At 40.0% G+C, this 16,409-nt stretch overlaps 1 protein-coding gene across 2 annotated transcripts in view; it reads left to right on the forward strand.

The window, feature by feature from the left end:
• PDE3A (phosphodiesterase 3A) overlaps positions 1-15,291 on the forward strand; it is a 209,819-nt gene extending 194,528 nt beyond the window's left edge. For both annotated transcript variants that reach the window (XM_057369499.1, XM_057369500.1), the window contains exons 10-16: positions 1,092-1,203; positions 2,441-2,554; positions 3,994-4,193; positions 5,567-5,770; positions 7,273-7,428; positions 10,522-10,762; positions 14,176-15,291. In XM_057369499.1, the coding sequence (XP_057225482.1) occupies positions 1,092-1,203; positions 2,441-2,554; positions 3,994-4,193; positions 5,567-5,770; positions 7,273-7,428; positions 10,522-10,762; positions 14,176-14,423 (1,275 nt within the window). In that variant the 3' untranslated portion in view covers positions 14,424-15,291. The remainder of the gene's footprint in view (positions 1-1,091; positions 1,204-2,440; positions 2,555-3,993; positions 4,194-5,566; positions 5,771-7,272; positions 7,429-10,521; positions 10,763-14,175) is intronic.
• Positions 15,292-16,409: the final 1,118 nt, after the last annotated feature.

The raw sequence follows: 16,409 nt of genomic DNA on the forward strand, positions 1-16,409 counted from the left end.
CATGGGGCTGGGATATTCCTGGGATCATCACCCCAGCCCTGTGAGGAGTTTGTCAGAGCCAGACACTGGGTGCCAGCAATTTCRAAGAAACTCATCTGAAGAAAACAAATGCACAAGACACAAAAAAAGAGTGCAAGAAGGGAACTGAGAAGGGAACTGCTAATCTAAACGTTGCACATGTCCTCCAAGGAGAGCCATTCCTGTGTGTCTGCAACACCCAGGAGAGGAGCTACATGTAAATAATGATGCCCAGTTCCAAAGCAGCTCCCATTAGGAATCATGCAGAAGTGCTTGTCCTTTGTCAGGCAGTGACTTTAGGGTCCAATTGGTGAAAGAAGTGAGAAGATCAAGCAGTGATTTTACTGACCCCATTGTTTTGCRCATCAAATTCAAACTTGTCTTCAGAAGTGCCCATCTTGCATCAGCCACTGTCTAACTTTCAGAGCATTCATCTTTCCTGAACACCTCGTCACTCATCCAKCACATTCTCCTTCCCAACGGATCTTCTCCTGGATGTTTACAGTCAYCTTTGGTGAAGGAACAYTTAGAGCAGCTCTGCTTCCTAAGATATATGCTGCCTCTGATATCTGTTGAAATAATTTTTATCATTTCACTTCTGAAATGGGAGAGAAGGCAAGGACACAATGCATGGGATCCACATGTTTCCACCTTCTGTCTGTCCTTCACTTGTTCCCCCTTTTCTGGAAATCGATGTGACTCAAGAATGCTCCTTGGATAAGTTTGTCGAGAATTTTTTCCAAAGGCACTGAAGACCTGTGGACATCTTTATGTATTCAGGTTTCTGAGATGTTGGCAAAATTTGAGGGATCCGTGTGCCTGAAGGGAAGAGAAGAACATCTGGAAGGTTGTAATGAAGAAATGCGGAGGACTCCTAGACACTTATATCTTTGACTGTGTRGCCACATCCCTATAGAAATAGCAGCAGCTGGATCAGATGAATTTGAGAAAATGCTACCAGGAAAGCAGATTTTTGTGGGGCAATTTGACTTAAGGAGTTTTATATCAAATTATTAGAGTTTTTCTGATCTACTTAGCAATATGAAGATTTTGTTGTTTTTTTTTTCTTTCAGGTATCATACAGGCTTTTTGAAGACATGGGGCTGTTTGAAACCTTTAAAATACCAGTGAGGGAATTTATGAACTATTTTCATGCCTTGGAGTGTGGATACCGAGAGATACCTTGTAAGTAAAAAWTCCCAGCAGATAATAGTGCTTCTTTAAAGTTTTGGGGATTTTCCACATACTTTTATATTGAAGTCTTTCTTTTCTCACTATAACAGCTACTTTTTTTTTTCTTCTGCTACATTATGACCAAATGAGTGGCTGGTCAGAGGCTGGTGCTGAACCATAGCCTCTCATCTTTTCTTCACTGAGTTTCATGACAATTCCTGGCAAAATCTGCACAAGCCAGAAATCATATAAAGCTGCTATTATAACTGTAAAGACTGTTTCCTGATGATGCAAGTTTACCCCGGTGCCCCAGCTGGAGTTTCTAGAAACATTTAGCATCCCAAAAGCAACTTACACAGTAGCAGTGATGTTCTACCAAAGGAGATTAGTTTTTTAAGCAGAAAAAATATGCCAAATGCATGAGTGAATCCTATTCTTTTGGAACTTGACTGATATTTTTCAGTGGGAACCATTTATTSACTGAAAAACCTGTTTTCAGACATCCCCAGAGTATTTACTAATTCAAATCAAATTTATCAAACTGCTTTAACTRCAAAAAGCTGTTGTTTCCCCAAAAAGAAAGAGCTATTACTTCCCTTAGCTGGCAGATAAACCCAGCACTGGGGAACAYGGGACACCCCGTTTTCTCCATTCTCCCAGAAAAATGTGGGAGACATCATTATAAGAAGCCATATAATCTCTCTGTCAAAATAATAAATACCAATTGGAGCAGCTTCTGTGGGAAGGATTTAAGGAAAGCTACCTCAAAATAGCTTCAGCCAGGTGGTTGGACTCTGTTCCTGGAAGGTGAGAGACCTGGTTTCAATCCTTTCCCTGTGTTTGAACTTGCTCAGGATCTACAGCAGCAGATTACAGCTTGAGGAGGTTCAGAGAGGGAAGTCCCACAGTCTGTTCTACTGGAGCCATGCCTTTCTGTTGAAAACAGTTAACTATTCTTAGAGTTTCTGGAATTTTGTGAACATAGCCCTCTATTTCCCTGTTTTTTTTTTTCTTAAGTGTGTTTTGTTTTAGCAAAGAGGAATACCTTGTCTAATACAAAATTAATTTACCTTCCTTTTTTTCATTTCTGTGAAAAAGGTAAAACCCAAAACATCTCTGATGCTCATGTTAATGTTGGTTTTGTCTCTGCTGGATTGACTGGCACATGGTACCCACTAGATGGTGCTGATATCCCTCTGTCAGAAATGTCCTGATGTTTTATAGCTGGGTCCTTTTCTTTCTATCACAGATCACAACCGAATCCATGCCACTGATGTTCTACACGCAGTGTGGTACCTTACAACTCAGCCTATCCCAGGACTCCCAACTGTGATCAATGACCACGGGTCAGCAAGTGATTCAGGTATATTTAAATGTTGTGTTCCTTAAGTTTCTCTCATGAAATTTTCTGTAAGAAAGCCAGCAATTGAGGATTGCATGCAGAACTTGTTGCAATCTAATGCAATGTAACRTGGTGTTGTAGTTCAGTAGCACAATGGATGTTGAAGGTGTTCGGGTGTGTTTGTGTGATTTTGAAGAGAATGGAATTGTTCCTCCAAAACCTAGTACTTAACATTTAATGATGTGTGAATGCAAACCTTTGTGGTCACCTATAACGACAAATCTTTGTCATAATTTGATTTTTGCAATAGGTTTTTTCCTAGGAAAACTGTATTAAAAGTGTTTTTCAGTGCTGCACCAGAAGCAGCATAGATTTAAATCCTTAAACCCTGCATTGTTTTGCTATTGTAAAATCTGGGGCATGCAGATAGTGCTGTGCATTTGCCACTGCTTGGCTGTCATGAAGTGTTCTTTGCCTTTCCTCACTGTCTTCAAGAAAGAGGCTTGTTACCATCTGGCAAGTAACTTTACAAGACAACTCTTCTGCTGTTATGGTTGCTCATTACAGGAGGCTCTTGCATTTTTATGTTAACTTCTCCATGTTCAGCTGTGGAACTAGAGGACCTGTCTGTGTTTAGTGGGAATTCTCAGAGAGTTACTGGAAAAGCAGGAGTTTGTSCCATTTCTGCTTTTTATTTTTTTCAGATGTGTTTGCATAGCRCTTACATATGTTTTGTAAAACTCTCCAGGTTGTTTTGGTGGGGCAGAAAATGTTTTATTCCTGGAAAAAATTGTTAGCAAGKGATTTTGGTGGCTTTATGGGTGAGGTGGAATGAAAGCAGTTGAGTTTCTGATGTTTGTTATTCAAAAGACATTATTCAGCTGCATGCAAGGTCCATTCAAGGTCATTCAGATTAAATTAGCAAAGCATCTCAGTACCTGTTACTGACAGGTATGCTCAAGATACTTAAAAAAGAGGATGATAAAAGGATTATCAGCAAAAATCCAAAGTCTAGACATTTGTATAGGAGAACATACACTCTAATTTAGTTGACAAATTCTAGTCCATTGCTTTAAGGACTGTCACTGTCTCATAAACTTCTCTACATTATGAAARAAATTAGAGAAAGGAGTGGGAAGATCAAGTTTCACCACAAAGCTCCAGCATGGCTGTAAATTCATGTCTCACTGCTTGTAACTTATTTAGTTTGAAAATAGTTTTTTTTCTGGATGGCMAAAGATCCCCAGGTGAGATCAGAAATTGTTCCTTTCCAATTGTTTGCCTTACTGTACCATATCGGATTATGGGCACAGGAAATATGGAGTTCAGGTTGTGTTTACTCCTCTTTTATGCTCTGTAAATCTGCTCCTTCTCTCCCTGCTTTGTTGCCTCTGTCTTAGCAGGTCACTGAAGATGTGGCATGGATTTTTTATTGTTTCTATTTCTCCATTCCTGCTCAGATTCTGACAGTGGGATCACTCACGGCCATATGGGTTACGTGTTTTCGAAGACATACACACCTACAGATGACAGCTATGGTTGCCTGGCTGGCAACATCCCTGCCCTGGAGCTGATGGCTCTTTATGTAGCTGCAGCCATGCATGATTACGATCACCCAGGAAGGACCAATGCCTTCTTGGTAGCAACGAGTGCTCCTCAGGTAAATAAATCTCTCTTCTCAGTTTGGAAGGTCTTGGTGACAGCTTTTCCGTGCTAGTGGTGCCTGTGGCTTCCATTAAGCACAAGTCTGCCAAATATTTTGAATCAGCTTGTCAAAGTGACAGAAATAATCACTTCACTTGGGGATTGCTGGTAAGAGTCTTTATACGCACCCTCTGTGAGCAGAGCTGTTAAGAAAGGTACCGATAAACTGTGTCAGCAAAGGAGAGGCTAAAGCTCTGCTGACTGATACAGAATCTGTAACTGTGAAAGAATGAAAGAATTATTCTACCCAGAAAGGCACAGAAAGGTTAAAATAAAATTTTAAAATCCCACTTGTGTAGTTGACTTGCTTTGCAAGTTAATCGTGCATGATCGTAACACATTTTCTGTTGTTTCTATAGAATGTGAGCAGCTGCAGTCTATGAAAGTGTTTTTGCACTGTGCATCACTAAAAGAGGCAGGGAGTGTGGAAAATAATCTCAGTTGTATAAATGTAGGATTGAGGCTTGCCTAAGSTTACACAGAAGTTGCTGCTTGTCCTGGGAGTTGAATTCAGCAATTCTGAGTCACTCTTTGTTGGCTTAGTTATGAGATCATATTTCCTTACTTTACATAGCTGACCCACTTGGCTTCAGCACATTGTGCTGAAAAATGCTTCTATGGATAAGGAAACAAAAAAAGAGATRTCTTAATGGTGGCAACTCAGGTAGGGCTGAAGAAATTCTAGATTTACTCTCCAGCTTGCAACAAAACTTGCTCTGTCACCAAGAGCAAGCCACCTGAACTCRCTCTCATGTCAGTTTGTGTCTGTGAATTGGTAGTAATACTTCTCATCCTTGCCATGCATTTCTGTGAGCAGGAACTTTGCTATTCTGGCCAGGTAAATAGATTGAGAAAAGACATAATCTAATTGTAAGAAATAAGTGACTATAGCTTTGYGGTTGTAAAAATCAGAAAAGGAAGTTAAATGATTAGCCTTTATGTATTGGCTCTTGTTTGWATATAAATTAATAGGAAAAATAATATTCTTGTTATTTTCTGATTGGAATTATCATCACTATGAGAGTAACATATCTTATTTTGGTAAAGATTTCACCAATTCTGGAATTTAACATTGAGAAATCTGTCAGGCTGAGAATGTGTTTTCAGGCTGCAAACTGGAATTTCTGTTGTTTCTGCGTTCGGAACCAGTCCCACATGGACACAACTGCCTGGTGCAATTACCACAGACAATAATCCRTTAAGTGAGGTTAATTCTGAGAATCAGGGAATCACACACCTATGTTACATTMGCCATAACCTGTGGTCTGAAACAGAATAATCTGCTGTGATTTTGCTAAGATGTTCCCCCTGCCCCGGTTGCCTCCACAGGCGGTGCTGTACAATGACCGCTCCGTGCTGGAGAACCACCACGCTGCTGCTGCCTGGAACCTCTTCATGTCCAGGCCAGAGTACAACTTCCTGGTCAACCTGGACCACGTGGAGTTCAAGCATTTCCGCTTCCTCGTCATTGAGGCCATTTTGGCTACTGACCTGAAGAAACACTTTGATTTTGTGGCCAAATTCAACGCCAAGGTGAGATTAGCTTGGGTTGCTGGGGGACGGTCAGAAAAGATTGTGGGCCTTGGTGGTATTCAGCAAAAAGGGTTTTATTTCCTCTGAATGTCCTTTTGGCTGCTGTAAAACATTGAATAATAATCTGGCATTTCTGTTGGGTTTTACTCATTTAAACTTTGTGACACAGCTCTCTTCTTATACATATTTACTTTTTTTCAGAAAGTGCTTTAAGGCTAAAAATATTATGGGCTATTTTTACATTCTGTGTTTCAACATTGCTTTCTTGCTCACTGGCACTTTAAACCTATTAGCAAAGTACTCGGGGAAAAAATCAAAGGTGTAATTACCAAGTTTTGATAATGGTTACTCTAAGTGAATTTTTGCTGATTTAGTCATACTGTTGAATTATCAAGGCACAGAAATCCCAAAAATTTTGACATTCTAGYTTCAAATGCAGTGAAAGCCTGGTCTTCCTTTCCTTTGTCTTTCCAGAGAAAGGTCACTAAAGATCTTTTCCTGCATGTTCCATTGAGTAAGCAGAAAATCACAAACCTGGGAGACCATTCTTTAAAACTCTTTACAGTTCCAGCGTAACTTATTGGAAATCACCTCCTATTAAGTTTGGTAAAATAACTCCATCACCCATCAAAGCTGTTGGCATGTTAACTAGATTCCTGCCTTTGGATCCACTGTTGCCTTTCTGTTCCTTGTGAGAAACCCCCCGAAAAGGTTGTGTTTTGTATCTAGGGTGTCCCAGCTGTTTTGGTCACATGGATAACATGCTTTCCTGTGGAATTACTTAAGATAAATCTGTATGCTGACACTTTGAAACCTCCAGATGTGTGACAGGTTTTGTTTTCCATTTCCCTGTAACATCTCTCTGTTAGGCTTTAAGAAGATGTAAAGAAAGGCCTTAAATATGGTCCAGGGTAGATGGAGAACTGATCTGTAGATCCATAAATGTCTGAGCTCCTTCTGCACCCYTGCTAGTCCTGTCCCTGCCGACCTTCGCCTTCCTGCTTCTCTTTTAGAGTAGTTGATAGTGTGTATCAATTTTTCTTGTGAGCTGCATGGGAAAAACAAAGAAAAGRAAAAATGAAGGAAATAGTTTCAGCCATACTTAGATCAAACAGGRAAATAAGCTCGTTACAGGCATCTTCACACCGCAATTAAGCCATCAGGTTTATGGTAATTTATATTTATACACCAGTTAGGTATTAACTGCTTGAAAAATGTCATGGAAAGATTGCATTTGTTTGTTTTCCTAGCTRGTGCTTTCAAACAGGTGCATAATCTGCTAAATAAAGATTTCTCATTATTCATCTCAATGTTCTTTGGTTTTTGCTTATTTTTCTTTTTCCATATGGTTAATTCCAGCCTGGTCTTAGCTCACTTGCTTATGCTAGTGATTTTATTAAATAGCTAAATATATTGTACAATATCCCAGGTCAGAAATTCCTCTGTGGATGCATCCTTATGCCCAGGATTACTGTCACGGTTTCCTTTCTCCTGTCTTCTAGGTAAACGATGATGTTGGAATTGACTGGACCAATGAGAATGACCGCTTGCTGGTTTGTCAGATGTGCATCAAACTGGCTGACATTAACGGGCCTGCAAAATGCAAAGATTTGCATCTGCAGTGGACAGAAGGCATCGTCAATGAGTTTTATGAGCAGGTAAATAAATGCATTCCAAGGCTGCATGTCTGGTGTTAAAGAGTCCTGGAGCATGATGAGTGAGTATCACAGAGAATAGGGTAGAAGAGGTTGKCTACAGTTACATTAATCCATTCTTTGGATGCACCAGGGAAAGTCCATCAGTGTGAAGTGTCCTCAGAGACCTCTGAGGATGGTTTTTCTACAGGCTGAACTGTTCCTTCTGTGTTCTTTGAAGACATCAGCTGGTTCTCACGGCTCTCCTCTGCAGTCTCACACTTTTGTTGACACTTAGTCCCCAACAGTGGACACGACGTCCTTTTTCACATGATCTAAACAGAGCAGTGGCATTATTTTAGCTTCCCTGYGGGCCACAACTCTTATATTCAGAGAAGGACTGAAATACTGACTATTAGCTTATCACAGACCAACCACATCTGCTCCCTACAAACTCACCCTGACCCATACTTTATTTTTAAGACAACACTTCCAGCTCTCAGAGGTTTGTCAGTACAACTGCACTAATTATGCAAGGCCATGCTGGTGGCACAAGGAAGAAGGACAGCCACAGATTGCTTTTCAAAGCCCTGGGAATACAGCCAGGTGCTGGTCCTCTCTTTCTAGGTGTGAGGGAGCCCTTAACTGAACCTTTTCTCATTATAACCTATTTAGCCCTGCTGAGTGCAAGGGTCAGGGCCATTCCCACACTATTCCTCTGTTTCCAAGTGGGAACATTTTGAATGTTCTGGTCAGATTAAACTCCACATCCTGTCTTTTCCAGATGAAGCAAACAGGCTAAATTAGTGAACCAGACAACCCACAGACTTCTCGGGGAGGCTGTGCAGTAACTTGGAGTCACAGACTAATCCCTTTCAAAGCCTTTTCAAMTTCCCTTAAATTTACTACCCTTACAGTTTGGAAAAAAAATCKAACCAGGATTTGCTGCTGCCTTCTGGAGTATGCAAAGGGACAGAAAAAGGGACAAAATTCAGACACTGACCTGAAGCCTCTTCATTTCTTTCAAATCTCCCCAGAAAAAGAAAGTACAATGAGCCTTATGTATTTTATTTATCTATGTGGTTCCATTTTTTGTTTTCCTTTTCTTCTTAAACAAACTTCATCTCCCAAATTTTCTTTCAGGACATGCTTTTCTTCTTCATTACAGCTGTCCCAACAAACTGTACTTCACAATTCTGGTGATGATCGTAGCTTGTGTGGGTGCCTAGTGCATGCAGACAAAAGCTGTTAATCAGATGTATTATATGACTTTCCTTTGTTCCARCTGAAGTAATATCAGAGGAAAGTGCCCCAACAGATTAAAATCATCAAAGTGTTGGACAGTGAATCAAGCTTGGGAGGATACAGATGTGGGAAGATGTTGTGTTATCTGTTCCACAGTATGAATCTCTGCTATTTTCCATCATTCAGAAATGGGATTCAAAACAGAGAACATTTTCTTTCTTGGACTTACTTTTGGCATTAAGGAGGATAAGTTAGATTCTCAATTTATAATACCTGTATCAAAATCCCTTTTTCTTTCATTTAATATGCTACAAGAGGTGTATCAAACCATGTTCACCTTGCTTTAAAGTATTAGATTTTTTCCGAGACTGGAAAACACCAATTCCTTTCAAGAATTTCACACCCACATAAATAAAAATTGCTTATTAAAAATGTTTTTTAATAGAAATATTAAAAATCCTTTGTCATATTGTTATTGGATGTTTCTTTCTTTTCACATGCACAGCATAATTATTTGAAGATGGGTTAGACATGCTAGAATTAAAAAAAAGCAATACTGCAAGATGTTTCACGTAATAAAATATGTTTTAACAGAACATTAAAAGAGAATTTGTAAATATTTTAACAGTCAGTATTTTTCCCAGCTCATAACTAGGAAATCTCAGATATGTTTCTCTAAAAAAGAGCAAGCTGTCACCTCTTCTTAATTTGCCTGTTATTTCAAGAATGGATGGCATGTTTCAGTGTTTTTCAACACAAATATTTTGATTTTAATGATGGAACATAACATTTTGGGATGGGTTACTTTAAAGTAACAAACAAAACACAAGGAAATGAGATATTTGCTGTACTTGCTCCAAAATTTAGCTCTCATTTTTTTGGCCTTCACCAAATACAGATACAGACAGCGTGTTGGTCAGATAGGAAGACGGTTACTTTTGAAAAATTTGCATTACAAGGAGATAAATATGAGCAATGTATAAAATAATGGAAACTGAAAATGTATTTTCAAATCCTCCTTTATATCCTCAAATATAGAACTCTGTATTGAATTGAAGTATTAACTTGCRTGTCAGGCTTGATCAGGGAGGTTAGGTATTTTTGGGGGTGGGGAGATGGCATCTGGTCATGTCTGCTCAGCTGAAAACTCATTGATATCACCAGAGGTTTTTCTTTGATAGGGAAGTGAGTACATGAGATTTGGTTCTGTAATAAATTTTTACTTTCTTTTACATCATGAGAGGAGAGAAAAAAAAATTTCTTCTACCTCCCTCTCTCCTCAAAAAAAGCTAACAAAAAGCTTTATGAGAAAGATTTACTGCTCTTGAGCAAATGCCTGCTTTCACAGGGATTATTTTAATAGTTGCAGGAAACAAATATTTATGACCCAAAGCCCAGAGTACATCTCCAGATTACTTTTAACAAGGACAAAATTAAGAAGAAAACCAGTCTGGTGAGATAGACCTGGCCTGTAGAGTTTTTCTTGTTTGCTGTAAACAAGGTTGCTGCGAACTAACAAACATATAATCAGAAGGGATTTTTTAAAAATAATGTCAAGAAAAAAATCAAAAAACAATTTTCAAGTTTCCACAGTGTAAAATACAGGACAAGGTCTAGGGGCATCATTCTGCAGAGTCATTAACAACATCCTTGTTAAATTCATATTATCAGTAGAGGGTTGGTATCAGCTCCTGCAAGATGAGAGCTGCAACTTTGACCATTTTACACTGTAGCAATGTCATASTGTAAGTACCATTGGTATTCAGTTGTTCTTTCAGCATTTTCAACTGGTTGGATTCACTTTACTCCTTTTTGTGCCAGAGTTTTGTTCCTTTTAGTTCAGAGAAATRACAGCTATTTTTTCATCTCCAGGGTGATGAAGAGGCCAGCCTGGGCCTGCCCATCAGCCCTTTCATGGACCGCTCTGCCCCTCAACTGGCACACCTCCAGGAATCCTTCATCACCCACATCGTGGGACCWCTGTGCAACTCCTATGACTCAGCGGGGCTGATGCCAGGAAAGTGGATAGAAGATAGTGATGAATCAGGAGACACTGATGAGCAAGAAGAGGAAGAAACAGCAGAAATGGAAACTTGTGAAAATGCCGAATCCAGTAAGTTGTTGACACATTTTCCAAATTTCCAAGCTCCATGTTGTGACCAAAACATTAAGCAGAGGCTGTGAGCTGGCCAGGTTCAACATGGACCTCCTCCAGAATGACGGTGAGTCAGTGCTGGCCTTGCTGAAGCTGTAGCCACTTACATTGTTAATGGAGATGCTCCATGGTTTCAGAGCMAATGTGGTTCATCTCTACCGATTATTTTCTGCCTCAGCTGAGGTTTCTGGTGGTGGATCAACTCTCTGTGCATAAGGACTTTCTAGACTGTTTCAGGACTGGTGTTAATAGACTGCAAGATTTTCAGTTGAAAATTCATGTTTGGGAGAAKATTTTTCATGGAAAATACTCATCATTTCCATGAGTTAGTATGACATACAGGAATAATAGAATGAGAGTCTGAAATGCTGACGCCATAGAAGAGTTCTTAAAATTTAATTTTAATGCARATCTCTTCAAGTTAATGTGCAGAAGAGTGGGGAGAGAATTGTCACTGAGCATTGCTGTGTTGTGTGCTGGGAGCTGCATAACCTGGCTAATCACTAACTAAAGCTCATATTCTCCTGCCTCTGCTCTAGAAGGGCAACACTGCCAGTATTTGCTGTGCAGAGAGGAAAGCTTTTTATCTTGAAAGGAGATTTCAGGCACTTAAAGAGAAAATGCTGCAACTCCAGATCTCTTTCTTTTATCAGTTTAATCCTGCATGTTTTACCTTTTTCTTTCTTACATTTTTTTCTCAATCTGAATTTTCTACTACTATTCTTTTATTTCATTCCTGTGGTTCATCTTTCTCTCTCTCCCCTATGTCTAGAACTTTTAGGAAACTCYAGCCTTAAGTATACTCATGAAATATCAATACATAGCTTTTCCCCTCAAAAGCCTCAAGTTTTCTGTTCTTTCCCCACACTTTCATGCCCTACATGGGTATCCTCCCTGTTTTCTGTTGGGAAAGCTGAGAAAGATTTGATGAGTGCAGTGAATCACATCTGGATATGTAACTCCTGATGTGCAGCATTAATCTTTTGCTTCTTGAAAGATCCAGAGATAAACTATGTTTAAGAAATCATTGCTGTTGTTCACACACACACACACACACACACACACACACACACACACACACTTGCACATATTTTAAGTTTAGCAGGTTCACATGCACAAAAAATCTCGTAGAGAACAGCAAATATCAAGTAAAATGACACACATAAGTTGATTTAGCACCTTATGATCTATCAGTTCTGTAATAGGCAGAGCCTCACATTTGTGGCAGATTGGCCAGGTGCCTGCTAGCAGGAAGTRTATGCAATTGGTAACTAACATAGACCACAAAGTCTGAAACTGATATTGCTGTAATAAAAAAAAAATATGAAGGATGTTCTCATGTATCCATGGAGTGTCTAACCTTACTCTGAAATCCTTGATTTCCTTTTATCATGTATCTCTATTCACTTATCTCCTGTATCACCATTAGTGGAGTCGAACAATGCTGTTTACATCTTAAAAGCACTGATCATTATTAACCCTTTTCACACTGCAAACAGTCCGATTTTAGTAGTCTTCTGGTTTCTTTTTTTTACATTCTACACTGTTACAGTACTTTACTATTCAGCCTGGTGTTTTTACTAGATGGTTTTCAAAACCTTAAAATATAATGTATTAGAAGTTTTGAATTGTCCAGCAAATTCTTTCTACTTCTTTCGATGGGGGGCACTCAGCTTCTCAATTGTACCAATATGTAGAAAATTGTTTTCTTCAGGTTCCCTTAATTCTCCATGACTGTGCAGATCTTACTCAGCATTCTGTGAGATCTTTTGTGTCAATGTAGGGACTTCATAGTTCCTTAGAAATTTGTACCTAAGATCAACACAATTTTGGATGTTGTAAACTTTCTAGATGAAACAATAAAAGGTTGAGATGTCAGATACACAGACATTAAGACTTGTAAAGATATTGGCAAAAATACTTTTCTTGATGAAAATGCCTTTCAGGCAGATTGAAATATAATTGTGGTAGAAAACACTTCACTTTGGTCCTGATTAATTTGCTGAAGCAGCTGAGGTAAAGAGTTATAAGGCTAAAGGTAGCTTTAAGTAATTTTTTCCTATACAGAAGCATGTACTTTCCCTGAAGGTCTGATGCAAGTATAGGAAAAAAACAGACAGTCTTTAGTGGTTCTGACAAATTTTAACACCACAGCACAAGATGTGGGGTCACCTGGGAAACCCAGGAGAGAATGTCCTGCTGTGGCATTGGCAGGGTAAGGGCTTCTTATTAGTGCTAAACCTGAAGGTTTCCTACAGGGARCCAAGGGCTTTCTAATGAAGGATTGAATTGGATTTGGTCTGTGCTCAGTGAAAAGCTCTTTGTTTCCAGTTCAAAAGCTTCAAGGGCTAAACGTTTTGGATCCTGACACAGACATACTTTAGGCAACCTGCAAATACTAATCCACGCAAATTTATTTGGTACAAAACATTCCTCTACGTCACCTTCTTTACACAAGAAATCGGCAGTTGTCTTTGGAGGACTTATTATTTCAGTACCGTGACTGCCTTTGGCATTGTTAATGACCAGGAAAAATTTTCAAACTTTGTACYCTTAAGGGGTTAACAATCTGTGTTGGACAGACTGTATTGACAGGAAAAAAGCCACCCTTCAGACAGCAAAACCCTTGTAGTGTAGCTGTGTCAGGAGCCATGAGAACCACCAGGGACAAAAACCTTTTATAGTCCAAGAGCAGGGGACTGGTGCTTCAAAACCAAAGAGAAGCCAGCTCCCTGGTAGTGTTTGGCTAGATGAGTGCTGCTTTAGTGCTCAGACTGATGCCAAAGCAATGTTGTGCTAGAGCTTTAAGGTCACCTCCACTGCGATGGTGAAGTGGTGAATTTCTGACTTTGGAAATAGAACATAGGAATGGATTCCGTTCTTTGCTTACTAATGCTTCATTATTAATTATTCATTATCCTTCAACAGCTCAGCTGAAAGGTAAAATGTGGAGAAAACCAAATCGAGATTTTTTTTTTCCCCTAGGAAATTCAGCAGGGATCTGTTGAGGGTGTGGAGGGCACAGAATTTAACGTGTGTTGATCAGAGTCTTTAAGAACTTGATATAAAATGAGCAGAAACAGCTTAGCAACATGTTTTGTGCATAATCATTCAAGAYCTAGATGCCTCTGTGAGCAGCAGTCAGGCACAACATGCAGCCTTGGGATAGGATGAGCTGGGGCTCAAACTGTGCAGGAAACCGGTTTGTTTTCTCCTAGGTCTGGAGAGGCAGAGCTTTCTGAATTTTAACATTGTTTAAATCTGTGGGTATAAAAATCTGTTGTAGTACACCCTGTCTGCTTCCTATACCTTCAGTCCTTTTTCCTTCTTCAACAGAAACCAGTGTATTAATGTCATGTGGTGTTTTACAGGAAAGAAGAAGTTCAAAAGGAGGAAAATCTACTGTCAGATCACTCAGCACCTGCTTCAGAACCATAAGATGTGGCAGAAAGTGATTGAGGATGAGGAGAGGTTAGCTGGGTCGGAGAAGCAAGGCACGGAGCAATCCCCACTGCACCAATCTTCAGAACAAATCCAGGCCATCAGGGAAGAGGAGGAGGAGAAAGGGAAGGCCAAGAAGGATGAAGAGGAGAACACAACTGTAGAACCAAACCAATGACAATATTTATAGCAGTATTTTAAGACAGATTGATTTGTGCACAGACTCTTTCTCAAGCCAGCACAGCATTTAGACACAACACTGTAGAAGTATGGGATAATGCGCCTACAGCTGTTTAATTTGTTTCTCTTTCCTTTTTATGGTGAGGTACATTGTTTAAACTCCTATGCTCAAGGAAGCTTTCACACTGCAACACCGGCTTTACAGACTTTCTTTAAASAGATTTGGGGGTGGGTGGAGTTATATAAATATATATATATAGCCAGGGTTTTTGGCTGCACACTTCAGCAAAATACATTTACTGATATATTATGGTCACTGTGATATTTACAGAAGAAAGTTATCCAAGGAAATGCTGCTTCTGAAGCACATTTGCAGTTAACAGTAAGGTACCAGTTAAGTAGCTTGTGCTCTTAATGCTGAGGGATAAAAGTTCCAAAGCTTTATATGAATGCTGATACATCCTGCCAACACATATGTGYGAGTGAGGGGGTGTTTGCAAGTGTGAGTGGATGTGAGGAAATATAGCATAGACTGAGTTCTTACCACACTAGCTGTAGCACGTGTCCCAGTACACCACAACAAACAGAAGGCCAGAATTTTAGAGAATTTGTGCTTGCAAGGGAACAATTTTGAGGAGCTTTGCTTTCCCACAGCCCTCCAACCCCAGTGTGCACTCCAGCTGCAGGCAGCAGCCGTTCAGCCGCGGTCCAGGCTGCTGCTCCGGCTCTATCCAGCTGTGCTGGCACCACCTCCTCCTCCTCCTCCTGGGCCCTTCCCGGACTGCTGGTGATGGGGAAGTGCCGGAGAGCCGTTTCCAAAGGGGGAGCAGTGTGGCACAGGGGGCTGTTCCCAGCTSTGCCCRGCTGTGTGGRRTCAGTGCAAGTGTGGGCARGAGAAAGCGAGGAGCGAACGYGTGTGYGGGAGMTGCAGGCACCCTGCCCTTGCCTTGCCCTCTGCCCTGGGCACCGATGACCAAATGCAGCATTTCAGAACAAAGCTAAACTGCTGTGAGAGAAAAGAAGGGGAGCGTGGGGGCCATGGCCTCCCCCAGGAAAATGCAAAGGTGCATTAGGAGCTGCGTGGGGGACAGTGGCAGTCCTGCGTGGGCCGGACACTCGGGTGTCCCAGCAGCCACTCGCAGGAGCTTCGCACAACTTTGGGTTTTCAGTCTGAGGTGCTGGATGGGAGCAGTTTGTTGCTGGCGTTCTGCTTGGAAGCAGCATGTTTGATCCCACCAATATACCTTTCTTCTTCTTCCTTTTCTTTTTTTTTTTAAGAGAAAGAAAAAGATCAGGCCTGTAAGAACAGCAGATCTTTTTTGTTGTTGTTGTTCTGTTCATTTGTTTTCTCTGTTGTTTATGCTGTGAGCCAAATGTCTATTTAAAAGGTTGGATATTCACTTTCAATGTTTTATTTCACGATATTATATTTGTCAATGATTAGCTATCTAGATGTAAATATGGAAAAATTTTTATGGGTTCCTGTAGATAATATCTTTAAGAAAAAAGAAAAAGAAAAAAAGGGAAAAGTTGTTTTGTAAAGATAATTTTTTTAAAAAATAAATAGAAAAACATTTTTATACAGTGTAGCCATTTCCAAACCCCACAAATAAAGTCTTGAGTAATTTGTATAGACCCTTCTGGGAAGCCAGTGGTCTACAGGATCAAGGCTTTAAAATATTAATGCTCTTGGGGACTGGCAGCACCAAGCAGTACCACAAAATTTAGAGATTTTTTTTCTCACAGAAAGGATTATATACATAAAGTTCAGTATCTCTCAGAAATCGTTTGACCATGTATGCTTTTTTTACTTTGATTCTGCAACCCGCTACCAAGAAGAGGGTTGCTGGTGAGAGTAAGATTCCTTGTGAAAGGCAGAGTTTGTAGAAGTCATTTCTGTATTGAATTTCTGACATTGCACCCATCACTTTTTGCTATTGTTACACATTCACCAAATTTTGTGATCCTATTGACACCTCCCCAA

Source organism: Malurus melanocephalus, unplaced genomic scaffold (genome assembly GCF_030028575.1).
Source record: "Malurus melanocephalus ecotype Western Australia unplaced genomic scaffold, MMel_1.1 scaffold_112, whole genome shotgun sequence".
Taxonomy (NCBI): domain Eukaryota; kingdom Metazoa; phylum Chordata; class Aves; order Passeriformes; family Maluridae; genus Malurus; species Malurus melanocephalus.